The sequence below is a fragment of the Phytophthora ramorum genome, assembly GCF_020800215.1.
Source record: "Phytophthora ramorum isolate Pr-102 chromosome Unknown Phyram_PR-102_s0009, whole genome shotgun sequence".
Lineage (NCBI taxonomy): Eukaryota > Oomycota > Peronosporomycetes > Peronosporales > Peronosporaceae > Phytophthora > Phytophthora ramorum.
The window spans coordinates 359,378-381,769 of NW_027150655.1; the positions used below are offsets into that span (position 1 = coordinate 359,378).

At 55.3% G+C, this 22,392-nt stretch overlaps 1 protein-coding gene across 1 annotated transcript in view; it reads right to left on the minus strand.

Moving 5' to 3' along the window:
* Window positions 1–22,392, minus strand: part of KRP23_9842 (Anti-sigma-I factor RsgI3) — a gene marked incomplete at both ends in the record, with an annotated part of 31,841 nt that overhangs the window by 7,013 nt on the left and 2,436 nt on the right. Inside the window, 2 exons of the mRNA XM_067895448.1 lie at window positions 33–14,799; window positions 14,899–22,371. Coding sequence (XP_067741664.1) covers window positions 33–14,799; window positions 14,899–22,371 — 22,240 coding nt within the window. The remainder of the gene's footprint in view (window positions 1–32; window positions 14,800–14,898; window positions 22,372–22,392) is intronic.

Below are 22,392 nucleotides of genomic sequence, written 5' to 3' on the forward strand. Positions count from 1 at the left end.
AGATACAGCTCGGGCAAAGGCGGCGAACCAACCAGAGCGATGGCGTGCTGGCCGAAGGCGTCACGATCGCCGTCTTCTTGTTTGAAGACAAGAAATCCGCAGTCCCGTCCCATTCGACACGGAACGAGTCCACAACCTCAAGTCCCGACAAGGTATTTGGGTCACTAAACGCAATCGCCAGCGTGTCTTTCGTGAACCCCAAAGTCGCCCCTACCCCACCTGCGCCCAGCAATCGAGAAGGTACGATGAGTGTGGGTGCTGCCGGTAGCTGTCGCGTGATGGCCAAGGTTCCAGTTGCGGCGCAAGACTCAATGCCAGATTCGCAAACGAATGTCGCAACCTGAGCCGCTCCGTAGCCTTCGCGGTTCTGAGCCCGTACGCGAACTGTGTACTTGCTGATTGGGGTCAACGCCCTGATTGTCGTAGACTCCAGTTGGGCATCGGGTTTCACCGCATTGGGCAAGACGACGACGGAGTTGTCGGTTGCAGAGTCATAGAGCGCATTCAGATTGCCGGCCTGAGCACTGAAGGCGTCGCAGCCGTGCTGTCCCTCCAAGTTATACACCGACTGGCCACTCACCGTGTTAACGTACGTTGCTGCATCCTTACTCACAGTAAGGATGCACGTCGGGGACGTGCTGCTAAGCACCACTAGCTGGCCACTCGTCAACACATTTGCACTAAGCGTCAGTGTCGCCGCCAACAGAGCAGTTCCAGCAGTCAGAGCCACTACACATCCGGTACACAGAGGTGGCTGTGCAGCAAACGCTGCGGTCGAGTACTCAACGAGATATTGCGTCACAGGCGCACCGTTAGTCGACGGCGGCGTTTTCCAAACAACGTTTAATGCGGTGTGGTCCGCGCGATTACTTGCAACCGTGACAGCAACAGGTGCCAAAGGTGGAGCCGCTGGAGCTAGCACAGCGTCACCAGCAGCGCACGGTACATCATGACACAGAGCCGTCGCCCGCAACGGCGCTCCGAGGCCGACCGAGTTGATCGCCGCGACTTGCACAGCGTAGGTAACGCCAGTTTTCACGTTGCCACCGTCCAACTCGGTACTGGTCCAGACGTTCCCTGCAACATCAACGCACCCTCCTGTGCCATCACTTCCCACCGCTTCCAGCTGCGCGACGTTCGCAGTATGAGCTGCCAAATTCCCCGACGCGCCAGAAGCACTCGACCCTGTAAATGTAATCCGAAAGCGGGTCACCCCACTGCTTTCTGCGTCAAGTGAGACTTGGACGCCATCACCGCCAACTAAGGTCGAAACTTCGGCTGCCAAATTCGCTGCGTTCGTCGAGACTGGAACACAGTTCAACGAAGTGGGCTCGACGTGGATGGTGTACGAGGCGGCGGCTTGTGGTAATGAACATGTTGTCGAGCCTCCTGCAGCAGAAACGAATCGCACAGGAAGCTTGTTAGAAGAGAGACTAACCACTGCCGCCACTTCGAAGACGCATGCGGCTCTGGCGGCGTCGACCATGAAGCGCGCGCTAGTCCCAAGTTTCGTTTGGAGATCGAGACCGGAGACGGCATAGTTCACGGCGATGATCTTGCCGTTCGTGACATCAAATGACAAGGAACAGGGCGCACTTGCAGCACACAAGACCTGCGAGTACGTGGAAGTGGCGAGTCGAAGTCGGAATGAACCAGTTCCTCCAGTCTTGACTGATAACGACTGCACCTCCGCACCCAGGCGGAACATGCAAGAAGTCGGTGAACACGGCAACGGATTTCCTGTCGGACCCACCATGCGCACATCATAGGACGCCACGGCTTGTGCATTTGAAGCCTCCCACCAACTCAACCGGTAGTGTGTGATTGTAGCCCCGCCGTTTCCAGCAGTGAACTCAAGAGCGTCATTCGTTGGCTGGTGAAAGCGTACTTCGAGTTGCGTCGGTTGATTGTCAGAACTCACTTGCATCGTCACAAAAGATGGTCGGAAGGGGGTCACCGCTCGCGGGATCACGCTCTTTGCACCTGCTACGACAGTAACGGTAGCAACTCCTTCAGGCGTGCTGGGCGTGCTAACTGTCAGAACCTGCGCGAGTACGGGGGAGCCGTAGTTGCCGTTGTAAGTCGATACACGAACGTACTGCATGGTGTTGGCAGGTAAGCTGCCAATCGGGAACGCCACTCGACCGTCACTTCCAATGCTTGAGGCTACAACCTGTGACTGAGCTGCAGCAGTCGCGTAGGCAGTTTTTGTGCCAGTGCTACTTACAGAACCTGCCCGGCATCCAGCAAAGTCAGGTGTCGGGCTCCACTCCACGAGATACTTGAAAGTCGATGGCGACAACGAGGGCAGCCAACTCACGCCGAGAGACGCCGAGTCGACAATCGAGACTCGCAAGTCTCGAGGTGCTGTGGCTGACACAGCTCTGGGGCGAATTGTCAGCGAGCCGTCTTCAATCGGAGACACCACTTCCGTTGGTGTCAGTGTCGTCGCTCCAGTTGGAGTCACAATCAGCGCCCCGAGAGAACTGGCCTTGACACCACTCGGGGACCCCGTGCGGAACGTAATGCTCCAGACCAGCAAGAAGTCGCTTGGGCCACTTGGATCGTACGGCGTGGCAGTCGGCCCTTTTGAGTAATCCGAACGTTTGACAGATAGAATCCCCACAACCGAAAGCCGCTGGAGCGCACTTTGCAGCTCCAGAGCGCTTGCAGTGACGCCAATGGACGTCGTCACCTTCGTAGGATAGTTTGTAAACTTCAGCGTAAACGACTCTGTGCCAAGCACCACCTCATCAAGCAGCGCGTTCTGGGCGGTAATATGCGTTACTCGTTCGTGTGCATCCACAGGCTGCGCCATCATCGGAGCTCCGTAGCCTCGTGCATTGTACGCTACAACCGCTACGAAGTAGTCGTTGCTCGAGCTGAGACCCGTGATAGTGTAGTCGAAGGCGTCCTCATCGTCCCCGACAAGGACGATATCCGAGCCACTGAATATACTTTGCAGGTCGAAGCTCGCGCTGACATCCCATTGAACTTTGTAGTGCACGACACGAGCTCCTCCATCATAAAGTGGCGCTTGCCACGACACACCAAGACTGACTGCCGCTAGAGGAGCCACTTGCGGGTTTTGGACTTCTAGCGGCGGTCTCGCAGACGGCTTGAAAGCCCCAGGAACGGTCACAAACTTGCTCGTGAACTCTGCATTGGACGCTGCGACGCGTACGACATAGTTGGTAGCATTGTTCAGCTTTCCCAGCGTGGCTTGAGTAGGTAACCCGCCTTGGACGATCTCCGCCGCCTCTACACACGGCGTGATACCAGACAAAGTACCGCCACAGGCACTCGGAGTAAACGTCAGAGTTGAGTCGGTTCTCACGCCCAGCAGCGGGAGATCATCTCCAGACGTCACGAAGGTCACATCCCAGTACACTCCGTACCGCATTGCAGGGAACGTTGACCGCTCGATGATTTCTCCTGTTACAGTCACAAGAACTTCGCCGACGGTCGACAATCCCTCAAGTGCAACGCGAATATCGTCTGCAGTAGCATCAACTGCAATTGCTGGTGTAGATTCTCCACCAACGCTCAACATGACAGTCCCTCCTAAGTCCACAGGCGATCCACTGTAGATGAAAACGCGCTGAACTTCGTGTTGCGGGGTAACAACGACGGTAGTGACCGCAGACGAGGTCAGGCTGCTGCCGTCCACGCTTCCTTTCACCAGTTCCGTCACACTAAGCGCCAATGCTGATGCAAAGTCTGGCGAGCTGTAGGAACCGTCGTAACTTTGCTCTGAGATCTCAACGGCTGGGACGTCTCCGAGTGAGTCGCTGAAAGTCACAACCCACTCGTAGCCGTAGCCTGTGAAAATGCCGACACTATTACGACTAACACTTGCAATTACTCCCGGGATCTTCATAGCGTTCCCCAGTGCTGTGCGGAGTTCATCACTCGAGCAATTGCCCTGCACAGTCGTCGATGCAATCTGGTCACCAAGGCGAATCTTTAGCACTAGTCGACGCTGCGGTAAATCACCGAGAGAACTATCTGCTTTAATCAACTGTTGCTCAGCGATGCCTCGACGCGCAGCGAACTGGACCGTGTAATTCATGATGGGGGCTCCCCCCGTGCTAAGTGGTTGTGTCCACGATACCAGCAGCTCTGTAGGCGACCTAGGCTCCACGTTCGCATCTAGAGGAGAGTCCGGCTGTAATTGCATCTCAAAACGAGCAGGCGTCGACGCCTGAGTCTCTCCGAAAATGTTGCCAACGCCATTCCACGCCGAAACTCGAACGTGGTATCCCACACCAGGTCGCAGACCAAGAACTTCGTAGCGAGCCACACCAGTGCTATCGATGTCCAAGTCTGCCTTGCTCACAACTGCAACGCCATAAAGATCGCTGTTCATCGCTGGGAGGCCACCTCCATGTGCCCGCGCAGTATCACACGAAGTCGTTGCAGTGGTGACCGATTTGGTAAGTTCCGTGCCAATGCAAGTCACAAGTGGTTGGTTCGGCCCGAGTCGAGACATATACACGATCGTATAGACAAACCCAGTCGGGGTAGCGCTTGCACGCTTGTACACGTCAATGTCGCCGACCAGCGACTCGGTGTCTTTGATCTCCTCCAGCGCCTGCCTCACTGCTGTTGCACTCGCACCCGCCAGGATAGATGCTGTTTGTTGCTGGTTGTAGCTCAGTCGAAAGTGGCCACCTAGAATTCCCGCGCTGGTCGTAACCTTCACAGTTTGCTGCTCAAAGCCATTGAACGCGCGAATGACCGTCGCAGTTGTGAGGTTGGCCCCTGTACCGCTCAAGGACGTCGTCGGTGTTGCTGGTGTAGTTACCTGCGAGTAGCTGAACTGTGCAAGGAGCTGCGCGCTATCCACTGAGACTTTCAATAGAGGTACGTCCCCATAGACACCGCTGCCAATCGTCGTGTCTGCCCGGAACGGAGCTGTCAAAAAGGTGATAAACCACGCGAAACCGTAGCCTGCAGCTACACGACGAATGCTAACTTGGCCCACCGTCGGAAGCGCCTCCAGTGCGTCAGTAAGCGCGTCCGACGATATATCCCAAGGCAAGCTAGGCGTCACGGAATCCAAGAAAGCCAAGCGGAATGACCCGCGCACGTCGTAGGCAGTTGCAGCGAGCAGAAGTAGCTGCGTCGTATACTTCGCGAAGAGCACGTCGTCGATAACCTCCGTCGAAATGGTTGCAGCTGTCTTGCCGGCCACCACTTCAGCCACAACGGTCGGAATCACAGCAGCGAGATCCATGGCATCCCACTCGATCTGGTACTCCGTCACATCGGCGCCACCGTCATCGAAGCTACCATCTGAGGTGTTAAACGCTACTGCAAGACCTCGATCGGTCGAGGATCTCAACGATTTGAGGAGTACATTGGCAGGAGGCTCCGGCATCGTCCTGGGCACGCCAAACCCTGGCACCACTGGATAACCAGCCTCGCCCGAGTATCCGAACGAGTTGTACGCGTAGATACGAACGTAGTACGGGGTGCCAACCACAAGAGACCCGATAACAGCCTCGCACGGAGTCAGCAGACAGTCGACGCCAGGGTTCACCACAGCCTTGCGCTCGTAACCAAGCGAGCTGCCTCGAGAAGTTTCTCCAAGTGCACTATCGCCAGAGTCAAACGTAGGCTTGGGGTCCCATTCGATGCGATAGTGTGTGATACTATCCCCGCCATCACTTGGCGGGTGTCGCCATCGAGCTCGTAGCGTCGATGCACTGTCTGAAAAGAGCGCGACATCTAGAGGTGTCGCCGGCTTCTGCTTCGGCGCTGCCAAGGTAAGCGGGGTGGCCGACGTCGGGGCATTGCACCCGAGCGAGTTGCAGGCACTAACACGCGCTGAATATGCCGTTCCGGGTGGTAAAGCATCAAGCACAAACGAATATGACTGAGCGTCGCCAGTCACATCTTTTGTGGCTGGAATGACCTTCGAGTGGTAGTCCGTTGGCAGCACACCCGGCACCGTCCATCCGAGATAGGCGGTGTAGCTATTGTCCGGTCCTGGAAAGCTCCCTGACAGCGTTAACGTTGCTTTGGCGTTTACGACAGACACACTCACGACTCGCCACATGCCAGACACCACACCGGCTTGAGCAATCGAGACGTACATGTCGGCTTGTGCATTCAAAGCGACTGCGTCAGTGCTGTCTATTGTTGCCAAGCCCAGCTTTGCATCGACAGTAATTTGGTCGCTGCCGAGGTGCGTTGAATCAAGCCAGGCTCCAGACGTAGCAGTCCATGACGTTGCCGACACTGTACCTACTAGTTTTGTTGTGTCAACAATGGTAAGTTTCCTGCCCGACACGGCTGGAGCCTCCGACAAGAAAGTCACCGCCCACTGGTAGCCCCACTTGCTTGCAACAGACGTGCGCTCCACCTCCACCTCGCGCAAATTGGGTAGAGACATCAGACTGTCTTCCAACTCCGCCTCGCCCGCGTTTACGGGAAGAGGTTCGGTGGTGGAGCCGCCGTAGTCGACGCGGAAGGTGCCAGTCACCGTGTCACTAGCAGTTTGACCAACGATTTGTAGTATCTGCACTTCGAATGGAGAGGTGTCGGCACTTTGCGGCTGGAACCAGTCCACTACGTAGCTCGTGACTGCAGAACCATTGGTATCTGCAGCACCGATAGGAAGCCACGAAAGCAACAGCGATGTACACGATGCGGACGTGGGCAGCGCTGAAGATGCAGGCCTCACACTTAAAGCCACGCCTCCGCCTGTTCCTTCAGGAAGTCGTGCTGCTTTACTTCGAGGCACCTCGAAAGACGGCACTGGTTGTCCTATCGGCCCAATGCCCATTACATTCTCAGCACGAACTTGGACGACATACGCTGCACCAGAGACAAGGTTCTCCACTGTGTATTTGTACCGCGACGACGAAGGGTGTGCCGTTAAGAAGGACCCCGAAGTTTCACGAAAGCTGGACAATTTGCTGGAGCTGGAACCGGTGGCTGGATCATCGAGACGTCCCCACTCGACTACGTAGTAAGCGATAAGAGCTGCGTTGGACGTTTTCGGTATGTCCCACCAAAGCCGAAGACTGGACGACGATCCGGCCACGAGCCGTAGCTCAACGTTTTCGGGGGCAGCAGGCACGGCCATCGGCTTCAAGCTAACCGTAGCACTTGGTAGACCGTAGCCGGCAGAGTTCTTGGCAAAGACTCGGACAGAGAACCCGGGGCCATTCGCGCCTGCAACCTCTCCGGGCGAGCTAGGCGCGACGCTAGCTGCTCCCTGGACGAGGCCCGAAATGAGGAACGCGTACGGATCCCCGCGCTTTTCCACGTCTGGTGTCGGAAAGTCGAAATGGCCTAGCAAGTGCACAGAACTTGCAGTGCTTTCCGATGCGGCGCACTGCATCCCGTTTGCCGGCGGTGGAGCTGCACCTTTAGAGCAGACAAGAGTAGCTTTTGTGCCAGCGAGCTGGGAAACGCCCACGTCGATTGTAGGGACCGTCGAGACGCGAGAATTGAACTTGATCGTGAAGTCTAGCGAGTTGGCAGATTTTGCCGACGTCACAGTCACGTCTCCTGCGCCATCCAGCGCTTCAAGTGCAGCTTCCACCTCGGAATAAAGTGCTGTCACGGATAAAGGTCCCGTGACTTGGCCATTGTCGAGCGTCAGCGTGAAAGTGCCGCCCGTGTTGGAGGTTGCGATCTTCACGACCTGCACCTCGGGTGTACCATACGCCGCGTACGTCCACCACTCGACTAGATAACTGGTAACTGGCGCGCCGCCGTCGTCGTCTGGGGCGTTAAAGTGAACCGTGAGTGCGTCAGCAGCACTGATGGTCAAGCTGGGGTTCGTAGGAGGAGATGGTTTAGAACCCTGCGTCGTCACAGTGAATGGGCTCAGCATAATCGCATCGGAGCGATGGAACAATCGAGCACTAGGAACCACGCTCTTCGGCTGTGTAGGAGACTTCCAGAGCAGCGAGACGGAGGCCACACCAGAATTCTCTCGATACTCGAGCGTGATCTCCGTCAATCGGTCCTTCGTCAAAGTTACGGACGTATTGGCTTGAAATTCCTCCGCTGCAGAGGTCTCGACGTCGTAGTCGTACTGGTCGATCATCAGTTGGTTCTCGATCCAGAGTCGAGCGCCGTCATTTACCTGCACAAAGAAGTCGTAGTCTTCACTGAACGATGGTTTGATGTACCCTTGCCATCGAACGCTCACGTGCTCTCGACTTGTCGGTATGATCTGGTCTTCTTTCCACGCGAAGTCGATCTGGGGATCCACTCGTTCGAGCGCCGGCGTGCCGTACAACCAGCGGTTGTCAAAGTAGCTGCCTAGCAAACCTCGAGGTGCAACGTAGCGAACATCTAGCGAGTAAGTGGCCTCACGAGGGGTATCGTAAATGGCCTTGTACGTGGCTCCACCCAGATAACTGACGTCTGCCACTACCGTTGAGGCACCACGCAGCACTGGAACGAACGCGTGCCCTTCGCGCCCACTAACCGACTGAACGGGAACATCCTCTCTCGTTTTCGTTGTCGGACACATGGGCTTGACCTCGATACGAGCTTGTTGTCCACGTAGCAAGTAGCCTTCAGCGTAAAGCAGCTCCAAGTCCTCGTCGTCGTGCTTCTCTGTAGATACAAGAGTGATTTGCCATGTGAATCCTCCATTTGATCCTGTCGGGCCGCTTACGCTCGCCGAGTGAATTCCATCCAAAGCCTCGAGTGCAGTGCTCAGCTCTGTAGCATTCACGTCCCAGTCAAGCATGGGCGTCATACTATCGCGATACGACAGCGAGAACGTGCCGCTCATCTGCGATGCTGCAGACGACTGAAGCTGCTGAGTGCGCAGATAATCGCACGCGGTGACTTTCGCTTGCCCTGTTCCCGAACTGCTGCCCAGCTTGGAAGTGTCAACAACAAGTGCCGGTACATCTCCGAGCTCAGCAGCAAATTGCACTCGGTACGTGTACCCCGCTCCTGGATCACGTTGTTTGTAGACTTTCGCTGCATTGCTCGAAACGCCCTGGTAAATACCCGACAATGTAATGGTCGTAGCAGTGATCGCAGTGATCGAAAAGACAGGACCACTAACAGAACCAACTCGAATCCAGTCGCCCGCGATAAAACCTGGAACTGTCAAGAAGCTGACCGCCGTCGTTAGGACATTTGACGTCTTGGTCGCAATGACTGAACTATTTGTCACTTCCGTCTGAACGTCAGGCGTGTCCACCGTGATGAATCCACTGAGAGCTGCAAGAGCTTCCAGCGCAGCTTCGACCTCTTGAACACCAGCGTTTGCCGGCAAAGCTGCAGTCTTCTGTCCATTCAGCACCAGCGCGAAGGTTCCAGTTAGTTTACTGCCTGGCCCAGCTGAGCTGAACGTCTCAACAATTTGAATTTCCTGAAACGGGGCGCCGGTACAGCCTCCTCCGGTGCCATCGAGCAGATTCCCGTTGATATCTCTCGCCTCGATGATAAAGCTTGATCGCGAGTGAAACGTTCCGGAGTGGAGACCAGCTTGGCCTTCAGCGTTGATCGACCCCGGCTTGAATGGGGTACTGCCATCCACCGCAGTGCACTGAGCTGGAACAAGCGCGCCATGAGCAACTGTCGTTGTAAATGGGCTCACACCATTCACCGAGACGATAACAACTCCGCCATCAGGGGTAGCACCGGCAACTAGAGTATTCGTCAACGACGGCCTCAGTACCGGGACATCTCCGACGAGAGCGGAGTTACGCACTAATCGGTTTGGTGTGTATAGCGCAGAATTCCAGTACGCAGTCTGAGGCGTGCCCAGAGTCGCCCCCATGAACGTGACAGCCCACTCGCGAAGTGTTGTGCTACTGGTCTTCAAACTCACACTCACGCCGTTCTTTCCTATCGATGGCAACTGGTTCAGCAAATTCTCGAGCGTCGCAGCTGGAGCGTTGTACGCGATGAGGTCTGTCGTGTGCGAGCCAAACTGTAGCTGGAAGCTGCCGCCTGTCAGCTGTGCAGTTGACGACAAACTCACGACTTGCTGCTCGTTGACGATGGGCTCACCTTGGGTTGCCGAAGTTTTCACATGCTCACGAGCCTGCAGAGTGTCCAAAGTAGCTGCCAGAGTCGCGCCACCGCCACCGTCGCCGCTGTAGAGATTATTCACGATCTGGACGAGACCCAGCTCCAATTCTGGAGGAAGCCGAGTGTACGTGATCATGTAGTCGAAGCCGTTCTGGTTGTTGATCTTTCTCGTCACACTAATCGAGGTTGTCTGCGCGTGGGTAGCATTTTGAGTACCTGCAAAGACTGGTAGGCTTAGTAGCGCCCGCTGCACATCCGTCGCGTTGGCTTCAAACACCAATGGGGCTGTCGTTTGACCAAATAGACGTAAGGCAAAGGTGCCACCACGACTCGTTCCTGGCATTGCGAATGTCGATGACACTTTGTGGACCTCCGGTGCCGTTTGTGCAGTCACCACGACGGTGTGGCGGCCAGACAGCACTGGCGTGTACGAAACGTTGTACAGTCCTTCGGAGACGTACACGACGCTCGCCACTTTCGCGACTTGCGAAGACAAGTACGACGTCCCCGCTGGGAAGATTCGGACCTGCAATGCATCGCTGTCACTCTCCTGGTTGTTGCCGTGGGTGTCTTTCATTTGGACGAAGAACGAGGCCAGAATTCCAGACGTCGAAGCGTACAATCCAGGTCCGTACGCGGTGCTCACGCTCGGATTCATGGAGCCAGGGTTTACACGCACGTTCTTTGGGAACCCATTGATCATCTGAGCCGCGCGTGGTCGTGTCAGCGTTCGAACAATGACCTGGGCGTTGTTCCCGGTCAAAGCCCCGTCGAACGTGGCTGTCAAACTCAAAGCTACAGCTTCAGTCAAGTGCCTGAAAGTCACCAGCCACCGACAGCCTTTTTTGCCTGCTACGTCCGTGCACGAACGAGAGGTGGCCACATTTCCTACTCCGACGGTCGAGAGACCAACCAGCGCTGTTTTGACGTCAGTGTCTAGAGCGTTCATCGGTATTGGGGTTGTTGTCTTTCCTGCCACCGACAGGTAAAATGTACCACCTAGATCCGAATCGGCCTGGGTAATGACTGCGTGGACAGCATGAACCGACGGCAATCGCACGCTCAACCTGTAAAGTCCTTTCACGTACGGCACCATCGCAACCGTTTGACGCCCAGTCGTGTCTCCAGCTTTGAACACAGGAACGAAATCGTTTGATGCTCCTCGATAAGGTTCCTGCAGTGGGATACTCACCGCACTAAGCACGCCAGCAGTGTAATGGACACGGTTAGTTTCCCTCCCAACCGTGACCTGATCACCACGGCTCAACGCGAAATTCCTACTGCAAGAACCGAGAGAAGTCGAGCCTTGCACAACAGCGCAAGTGCCAAGGTAGTTCCAATCCGTTGGAGCTATGGTCGATATGTCAAACTGCGATGCAGTAAAATCCTCGCAGCCGTTCGCTGCAACGACAATAAGCGCAACGGAGGCAGCTACCGCGTCGTAAGGCCCAGTCACGCTTTCTGTGACGAAGAAGCAATCTCGACGGTGTGCCCAAGTCCCGCTATTGACACTAATGGCTCGGAAACGCACTCCAACTTCCAGTTGACTCGCGACGTCGGCATTCAACGTCAGCGTGCGTGTACTTCCAACAAAGCTAACGGCACACGCCTTGCAAATGTACGTCGGGTCCAGTTGAGCAGCAGACCCAGGGGCGACGCCTTTCGCCCAGCCGTCAACGCCGACCATCGACACCTCAAAGGTGTCATGTCCGCTTTGAAAGCGACGATTGCCGAAGGTATCGTGCGATTCAAGTACGAAAGTCATCGGATCCAGCGCCTTCACTACGATAGGATTGTCACTTACGCTTGTTGTCATGAAACCATCGAACGAGTTTCTCACTTGAGTCGAGTTGATCACTCCGGGGTACGACCGAATCGTGAACGGTGTGTTCACCAGGGCTGTAGACGTGAACAGCAACTCCGTAGGCACAGCAGTGCGTGCCAAGCCTGCCGAACTGCAGCCCCATTCGAGTTTCACGAACGACTGCGCGTCCTTCGTGCGGTAGCTGATGGCCACCTCGTAGAATTTACCTTCCTCCAGCTCGATCGGAAGCGATTCAAACATGCTGGTGGTAGAAGACACGGCAGGAATCGCAAACAAATTCAAGAGAACTTTCCCATCCACAACGAGCAGTACAGCGTTATCTGCACGTAGCGTGAAAACGTGTTCACCAGAGACAGCAGCTTGTAGCTCGCCCTTCCAGCGGATCGAGTAGTTCTTGTTCGGAAACGGGTCACCTAGTGGCGAACTCTCTCCCCATTGGAACGACACGATGGCATCTTGACGACTCAAGTAGCTGTCTGCAAAGTCGGCAGTAGCAAAGTACGTCGCCCAAAGGCCCCCAGCCTGCCTTCGAACAAGTGATAATGTGTACGTCCCTGCCCGCTGCGGGAGGAAGTTAAGCGAGAAAATGCCGTTCGTGTTCGGCTGCAACTCCGATATCGTGACCGGGTAAGCTTCGACTTGAGCAGCGGGAGAAACGTCTGCAGGAGGTCCAGTCAGCTGAGCTACAAACGCGTTTGTGCCCAGCTCTGTGCTTGACTCCAGGAGGTTATTGAACCTGTCGATAGCCTGAACCGTAAACCACTCGGGGACACCCTGATTAACCACTGCTGGCGCTGTGTGTGTACTTGTTGCTCCACTGGCAAGTGATGGCTGCACTTGGAAGCTTGGCGGACAAAAGACTGCCTGGTTCAGAACCTTCACGCCCAAAGCGTACGTTCCACTAACGACTGGTGTGGCTGTCACATTGAACAATCCTTGATGCGTGCCGTCGTACACCAGCGAGTTCAGACCCTTCGTGGTCTCCTTCATTTCCGCGAGCAAGATGCCGTCGCGCACTTGAGATACAACGAGCGAGAGCTGATCACCCACGTTTGTAAAGGTGATATCAAGAGAACTCGCCGGATCTGTACACACTTGAACGGCTGTCGTTGTAACATCCACACCACCAACGCGGGAAATGCTCTTCATCCCATTGAGCTGCGTCTTGAGGGAGCTCGGCGCTGTATTGGCCCCCACCGTGATCCGTTCTCCAGCAAACGCAAGGTCGAAGGAAGCGGTAGCTGCCGCGGCAGCCGTGACTTGACATTGGAAGGTTTGCACCTCGTTATTGGCAATCGTGATTGGCGTCTCACTCGGCGCGACGCCTTTGACCGCCTCCGTGATGTACATGTCGTTTGTTGTCGCGCTCCAGGCGAATAGAAACGCCGCGTCTATCGGCGTCTTGAACACGATCTCAATCTCGCGCGGGTTTGCAACACTACACACAGGAATGAACATTGATGCAGTCGAGAGCTCGGCCGCAGGCCTTCGAACACCGTCCAAGGATGCGTACACCTGAACTCCCGGAGAGAATCCATTGAGTTTCGTCTCGAGCTCGCTGAGCGACGAATCTGGTTGGAAAACATCGCTGGGTACTCCGTACGACAGAGTGAACGGCTTATCTCCCCGACAGGTCAGCTTCTGCACTTCCTGAACGCCAGGGTTCTCCAAGGTCGTCGTCATTGTGACTGTGGTGTCACTCGTGGTGACAGAACGATTGTTGCCCACTGACCCTCGCACGAGCTCTTCCGTCTCCACGAAAGGGTTGTGCTGGCCATCGTCGTGCATGTAGATTCCCGAGAAATCTGGTACGAGTTCCGGGACATTCCCCGAATGGCTAACAAACGTCACCGTCCACTGCACCAGCGTCACTACCTTTGCAGCTGCCATCTCGGTGGTAATATCAAACCAGTCGCGAGTCACCGTCACTTGATCCACGAGCGATAGCGTTTCCAACGCATTTTCCACGTCGGTTGTTGACGCGTCAAACGGGATTGCCACGGTGGCTTCGCTTTTCCCTGGTAACGAGAGTTTGAACGAGCCCCACGCCGGATAAATGCCACTCACGGAGTTGTCGTTGCTGTCCTCGCTAGCTAGCGTAAGTTGAGACACCGCAGGCTTCGAGTACGTCAGCGGCGCCACATCTCCGAGGCGTTTAGTAAAGGTGATAAACAATCGGGATGATGAGGTTTGAGCGCACACTGCAGTCTGTACTCCATCTTCTGCGACCACAACCACCGGTGACCCCACAAGGGCAGAGATCGTACTCGCTAGCGTTGCCAGTGTGTCAGTCGCCACCACATTTGGGTTTGCCGGTGTTACTCCATTGTACGCGACGGAGAAAGACATAGTCGACGTAACGGCGGCAGCTGCAGTGCACGTCAAAGTCTGGGTCTCCTGTCTGATGGACGCGACACCGCTGGTGACGCGCTCAACTTTCGATTGCGCACTCGGGCTGCTCAGAAGAGGGAGACTGCCTACTTCCTTCGTGAAGGTGACGAAAAACGCGTGATTCACCGTTGGAGAGGCATCCGCTGCATTCTCCGGGGTCACCATGACACCATTAGTCGAAATTGTCCCTAGACCTTCCAGCGCTGACTTGATATCCGCAAATGTGCTACTGGTTGTCAATGAGATGAAGGGAGATCCACGGAAACTCAACGCGAACGAGGTGTCTAGGACAGTGACCTTTTGCACCTCCGGCTGCGACGCTAGGACCACCGCGCGCAGTCGGATCGCCTGCTCTTCAAGGCGGCGAGTGTCTTTCAACTGCACTTGGAAGGAGATTGGCTGTCCCGCTTTGATCACCATTTGCTGGGCTGCAGCACTAAAGTTTTCTGTTCGCCAGTCGCCTGTAGCTGCTTGTGCGCTCGGGCCGTTGGTGGCATCATCTGCCACCTCAACCTTGAATGGGCTGCCCTTCACGTGAGTTTCTCGGTCCCAAGTAGTGACTGCAACCGAGTAGGAACCGGCATAGTGGGGAGTGTACCGTACCGGATAAAGACCTGATCCTGCAGTGTATGTCACCTGAAGGGGGCTAGCGTACATACCAGGAGAGAAGCCGTTCGGATACTCCACAGCTAAATGAGCTTCACTCCACTCCAGCAAATGCGATAAGAACGTCACCTTCCACTGGTAACCATTTCCTGAAATCGTTTGTGTGACAGCCACTTTGGCGTTGGCGTGTAGGTCCTCGAGAATCGTTCGCAGCCCAGATGCACTGATATCCTGTGGGATCAAAGGTGTCAAGGCCTCCGTGGCTGCAGTGGACGTAGGTGCGACTTGGAGTGCAAACTGCTGCGCGGTAAACGCACCACAGCCGTGATTAGGCGCCACAGTCACTGTCGTTGACTGTGTCGGCGGAGACGTTCCAGCCACGGTGACCGCTGTGAAAATGCACTCCTGCACTGCAAGCTTTGTTCCTGGAAGAAGGATCCCCACGAGATTAGTATTCAAAGTCAGTGTGCTTCCAGCCAGTGTAGTCACGCACAGAGGACAAAGCTGCTTCCTGAATTTTCCAAACGAAAGCTTGAAATACGCGGGAGTCATTCTGTCGGCGCTTGTAAGCGTCTGCACTGCACTTGAGGTGCGAAACACTTCATCTTTGCCGGTGAACGTGACGAGGAACGCATCGGATCGACCGTCACCAGTAGTGAGCGAGTTAGTCGTTCGGTCGCCCTTCCTCAAGTTGCCAAATGTGTCACGGGCGTAGATGAAGAACGAGGTTTCGTGTCCACTCGTTGCCCTACTCAGTGCGCCCGTGACAGTGTCATCCACTGTGCAGCTTGGCCCATGAAAGGAGCTGTGCACCACAATCAGCAACTCGGGAGTATCCAGCGTTAAGCACGTAGATCCGCCCTTACACATGAGAATCGGTACACCATTCAAGTACGTCTGGATATCGTACCCCCCAGCTTGTGGGATCGAGTACTCCACAGAGTACAAACCCAAAGACCCTGGGATGAGAACGTTGCTGCGGTACTGCACGGTGCGGTCAGATTGAAGCACCATCTTCGTCTCAAACACGTCGTCGGCGTCTGCAACGTTTGCGTAGGTGTCGCGCGCTTGGATCGTAAAGTTTGATACCTGTCCAGCCACGGCTTCAACGAGGCCATCGATCACTCCATAACGCGTTACAGCAAGACCAAGAGCTTGACTGGTGTGGGGTGTTGCCGGGCCAGGTACTACTGTGAGAGCAAACGGACTGCACTTGTGCAGCTTGCCCAGGCCACAATAAATGTCAATGCCGTTCACTGTCTGCACCGAGACTGTGTACGTTCCGCTTACAGAGGGTAAGTACCTGACCGAATACTGTCCCTGTCCGATGTACTGTGGCTCGTCGAATGGTGCTAACTGTACTCCCTTCGCCGTGCCTGAGTTCGTACCCTTGATCTCAACGACGAACGCGTCTCCATCAATCGTTTTGTTGTTGTCGTTCTGGTCTTTAGCCTGAATTGTGAACTGCGCGGTCACTCCAGCCATGGCCGACGTGAGACCACTACCAAATGCTGTCGTGTACGGGAAATCGGTAGCTCCAGGCGTAACAGCTACGGAGTACGGACTACCCGCAATATGCTCACCGTGAAACAGAGCGCTGCTGGGAATGACTTGGATTGGGAGGTACGAAGAGCTCCACGACAAGCGGAACGAAGCTGCTCCTGTTGCTTCGTGGTACTCGATGCGCAAATCGTAAAATGTTCCTGCGTTTAATGGCTCATTGAAGTTTTCGAGAGTTCCTTCGTTGTCTTCGGCGTCCTCCCACGTATCGACACGTAGCTTGTGGTTCAACCAGACTCGCACACCTTCACTAGACGACACATAAAACACATAGGTATCCGTAGTCGGGACTGCGAGTTTACCAAACCACCGGATACTGATGTAGTCCCTTCCGTAGTTGGTGATTGCGCCTTGGCCCCAGTCAAAATTGAGCTGTGGGTCCACGCGCATGATCACAGGCTCATCTTGCAGCCAGAAATTGTCAAAGTAAAGCGAGAGTAGACCGCCAGATAGCAGCTGCTGCACCGACACGGAGTAGCTGTCTGCTGCTTCGTACGGGATGTACCGAGCCGTGTAACTCGGCAATCCACTCTGCTTCTTGAACACTGCAAGCTGGGGGGATTGTCCAGACAATGATTGCTGGTCACCAGCATTTACTTCCGCCACGCTCACGTCCGGGAAGCTACCAGTGAGCCCAGTAGCGTCAGCAGCGAGGTTTCCGATGTTGCCTAGCAGAGAGCGGAACGTAACTCGCCATTCAAAGCGGTTTCCAGGGTCGAGCTGAACTGTACGGGTGACGTCAACCAAACCAACCGATGGTAGAGCCTGGAGCGCAAGTTTCATGGCGACATCGGTGGCATCGTAAGCAATCGGAGCCGTACGCTCGCTCAAAAATGACAAAGTGAAGGTGCCTTCTAGCGGCGTAGGAGAACCCCCCATAGTTGTGACCTTCTGAACCTCGTACGACAAGGGATACGCCTCTAGCAGTGGCAGATCGCCCATCGTTTTGGTGAACGAGATGGTCCAGCGGTTGCCGTTGTAGCGCTCCTCCTTTTTGACGTCCACCTCCCGCACATTGGTTAGCGCAGCTTCCAGTTCTGTCTTCAACTCTGCCGCTTCGATATCAAAAGGCAAATTGTGCGTGGTTCTTCCCATGAAATTCAACACAAACGTGCCTCCTAGCGACAAACCCAGCCGCTTCACTTCGTTGACGATGACTTTGGCCGAGCTTCCAGTTAGAGCAGTCGCTGGGTCCACGGTGATGTCGGGCACGCTGCCCATGATCTCATTGAACGTCACGACCCACGTCTGCAGCCCTGTCGTAAACACAGTCGGAGCCGCAGAAGCTGCGTAGTCGGCGCTCTTCACCGTCACAGTGACATCGTCGATGCCGTTGAGGGCCTCAAGCAAGGATTTCATTGTGGGGGCATCCGTATTGTAGGGGACATTAACGTTTCCCATGCCTGCAAACGTCAGCTTGAATGACCCACCCAACGCGGTCGTTGCCCCTGTTACGTCGAGCCACGTGGAAATCGACTGCACCTCTGCAGTGGACTCAACACTAGCTGAGGTTGTCACAGTCTGCACTTCACACAGACCCTTTCGGACCTCTGTGATCACCACTGGCCCAATGAAGGCCGAATCTCCGACAAGCTGAAGGGGTGGCAAGTCGCACAAATTCGACACGAATGTGATCGAGTACGTCCACGAGGTGGTGCCTCCGGTGTGAGTTACTCGGGAGACCAGCACGCTTTCAACATTGGTGAGCGTCTCCAAGTTGGTCTTGACGATATCTGCTGCCTTTGCATCGCTTGAAGTGGATAGCGTGGCAGCACTCACGTCCGCAGTGCTGGTAGAAAGAACTCCGCCAAGACGAGAGCTGGAAGTGTTGAGTTTCAGGCGGAATGTGCCTGCTACTCCACTGAACTCCAGTGTCTGGATCTCGTACACTACCGGGTTGTACACTGCAAGGCCTCCTTCAGAGACGAAATCGTGCGTGCCGTCGATCACCGATGGAGGAGTTGCCCACAACTCTGTCCAGAAGCGATCCTTGCCTTGAAAGTTTGCAGGTAGCGTTGCATACGTCACTACGTTTCCTGACGCTTTCCGGGGTGCTATCGTGAACTCATTTGCTTCGCCCTTAACGAACTCCTCGACCGTGACGTGGGTATCACTGGCAACCAAGAGAGGAACGTCGCCGACAATCGACGTGAAGGTGATATACCACACACAATCAGCATTGTTGAGGTCGGCTCGAGACACGTAAACAGCGCCTAGACTTGGGACAGAGGTGGCCAGCAGGTCTGCGAGCTCACTTGCAGTATTCGCTGTGCTAATAGCAGAAGAAGGCGCAGAAGTCCCCCATTTCAAAGTGAACGTGTTAGAGAGCCCATTCGTCTTCACGCTTTGGACCTCGTACACAACACCAGCCATTCCCTGCAGCAATGCAGCACCATAAGCCTCTGTGTAGCTGCTAGAAGCTCCAGGCGACGCAGCAACGGCAGGGGTCGATACTCCGCCGATGCCTTCGCCCGCCGCATTGCTAGCTACCACAACAAACGCATACAGCGTATCTGGGACCAGGTTCGTCGATGTGAAAGACAAGATTTCGGGCGATGTTGAGCCGTCGTAGACAACTCGCCCCGGTGTTCCTTCCTGCGTCACAGCGACCTTAATGTTAGCGTTACCACCAGTGAGTCTGCCACTTGTCACTTTCATCAGCGGCAGGTCTCCGAGTTCCGTTAGAAACGTCACATCCCAAGTCATAGCATTGTCAGCTCCTGCAGTAGTTGAAACCTGCACTTCGCCAATAGACGGGAGATTCTCCAATTGTCGCGTCATTTCCGCTGCATCCGTAGTCACTGCGAGATGCCCCGTTTCGAAGCCACGGAACGATACTGTGAAGTCGCCTTCAAGTGCTCTGGCGCCAGGTTGAACCCGAGTCACTGTTGTCGTGTATGCGTCTGCGAGGACGGTGTTCCTGAGCTGATCGGGAACCACCACCATGGCAGCGAGTGGGCCATCCGACAGAGCAAAAGTAATCAGCCATGTCCTTCCTGTAGCCGGCGATGTGTGGGTTACACTGGTAGGATTCACACCGCAGGTCGCCAAAGCAGTCTGCACTTCCAGATCAGACGCGCTCGCTGACAGGAACGGTGTCGTCTGAGAGTTCACGTACAGTTGGAAGCTGCCGGACGCGTCAAGAATGGTGACGCTCTGAATTGCAGGCGTCGGGGGGCTTACAGTGGTCTTGATCTGCTGAATCTCGAAGTTCACGGGAGAACCAGACGCAGTGTAGTTTGCAGTCACACCCGCAAACTGCCACAACTTGTATCCGAGCAACGGAGACCCATTGCACCCTGTGAGCGTTGAGGTGCACGAAGAGGGTGGCTGCCACGCCACACTGATCGCTGTCGCCGACACATCAGTAATACTCGGAGCACTAGGAGCCGAAGGTACGTTGGCTAGTACCAACGCCAATACTGGACTGCGCCCGGATGGTCCAACGGAATTCACCGCAACAATGTAGAAGCGGTAGACTTTGCCTTCCACTCGACTTACGACGTTGTGCGAATATCCATAAGGAAACGCTCCTATCAACCTTTGTTGAACCCACCCACTCGTGCCGTCGTCCATGTAAAGCTGGTAGTTAATTACAGGAGACCCGCCATTGTCCCCCGGAGGCTCCCAATTAACGTACGCAATGCCGTCGTTTACTGCATTCGAGTTGATTGTAGTGCGAGAATCCCGTGTCAAGGACGCTGGAGGGTCCGGGACCACGGGCGAGCGCACAGAGTACTCCATAGGCTCGCTGAAGGCTCCATAGCACGCTGCATTGGTATTCTCTGACGAGCAAAAGTTCACCGCGCGCACCTTGAACAGATACTTGTGCCCCGATTCGATCACGTTGTCTGCATATGTCTGCAAAGTAGTTTGCAGTGTGGCAGCATCATTGGGGCGGTCGTACACCTTCCGGTACGACGACTCCGCCCACTCTGAGATCCAAAGCTCGTAGCCGCTTACGGTCGCGCCTCCGTTTTCAGTTGGTGCCTCCCACGCAACCGTGACCGACGTGGATGTCGAAGACACGAGTGTCACGGGCCAGGGAGCCCCCGGTGGCAAGTTTTTTGTTGTCACGAACTCTGGGTTAGAAAGCGCTCGGCGGCCAAAGCTCACCTTATTGCGAAAGTAAACCCGCGTGAAGTACTTGGTGCCGTACGTCAGACTCGAAATGAGCGTCTCGAACGGATCTCCTCCTGACAGATCAGTCACGAGCACGGTGTTTGCAGGGCCCACACCTCTAATAACCTCAGTCACAGTCACAGTAGAATCTCCAGCCGCAAGCCCACCGATCAAATTTGTGGTCAGTCCTGTAAGTTCATTCACGTTGCCGATGTTGCAGACCGCAGGGTTTAATCGGCATCCACTGTAGGTGACGAGCCAAGAGTAACCGTCTGTGTTCGTTTGCCGCGTGACACTCACGCCGCCGATCGAGGGTATTGTCTGCAGCGCCTGCTGTATCCCCTCCCCAGTCTCGTATGGTGATAAATTTGCTGTGGTCTGTGTAACTCCACTGAGAATGTAGGCTAGTTTAAACGTGCCATCCAGAGGCAAAGAGCCTTGCTGAACCACTGACACAGCTGCTTGGCTGTTCGTTCCTCTCAGTCTGGTCGAGTCTGCCACCAAGGTGTCAATATTGCCCGCTCCGATAGGAAAGCTGCCAGGGTTGGCCGTGAAGGTGACGGTCCACGAGTACTCGTTCTTCAACGAAGGTGCCGATCGCTTCACAGCGACCGTGCCGACATTCGGAAGAGCCTCGAGTTTGCTCTTGACTGTCGTGTCGGATGCATCGTGGTTGATAAGATCGGTCGTGTGGCCGCCGAGACTCAGTCGAAAGGAACCGAAAACTCGGTTGCCACTCTTAGAGGCCGGCACTGCTGGGTCTGGTGTAGCTCCTCGTGTGTAAACTATAATGCCAGCACCATTACCTTGGAGCAAGTTGTTTGTTGGTCGAACCAATAAGGCTGGAACATACCCGCTGTTCTGGAAGGTGACCCGCCACAAATGCTCCCCGATTGCAGCGTTTGGTAAGACGCCATCCGTAACCAGTACCCCCACCGATGCATCTAGTGCCGTCAGCGCTGCTTGCACGGAAGCAGCATCAGCATTGTACTGAAGAGTTGCAGTATCGGCATCTTTGCCTCGTAGGTAGGTCAGCTTGAACGTGCCACTAACAGGAGCCTGCCCCTTCGCTGCCTCGGTAATGTCAATGCGTCGATTTCCCTCCAGGTCGTACGTGTTCGCCACGAGTGCAGGCACATCGCCTTGATATCCAACAACTGCAACGAATGTCACCTTGAATCCAGCCGTGCAACCGGCGTTAGGACAAGGACTGCATGCTGTCGTCTGGGTGGGGGTGCCATAAAATGCCACTGAGACTGTCGTGATCGCGTTCAGCTCTTCTAGAGCTGCTTTAATGTTCGTAACATCAGTTTCGCCTGCTCGAATGGGGGCTGTAGTCTCGCCTGCGAACGTGAGAGTGAACGTTCCGGTGCTGCTATCTGCGTCGCAGTTCACCTGCTGCACTTCGCTTTGAGCTGTGCCAGAGTAAGTGCTCGTCAAGCGGACGAGCTGAACCTCCCCGACTGTAGTCGTCGTTGTAGATATCAGTTGAATCTCGTTGGTCACAGGAACTACCAGTCGGACCTGTTGCACCTCGTCCACAATCGGGCTCGTTCCGTACTCGACTAGGTACGAGTCCAAGGGGATCCCGCCATCGTTTTCTGGGGAGCTCAGTCGCACCGCGACGGTCGTGCCGTCAACCGCTGCTAGAGACACGTTCGTTGGCGCACTCGGAATTTGAGCCGTCGGGATGGCGTACTGCGGCGTCGAGAGCGACGAAGATCCCAGTCCCGCGGAGTTGATCGCTGACACGCGAAAGTAGAACGGAACATTTTCGTCCACGTGATACGCAGTCACGGACAAGTCGCTGAGATCGGTCACCACGAGACTGTCGAAGCTGAGACCTGCGACCACGACACAAACCT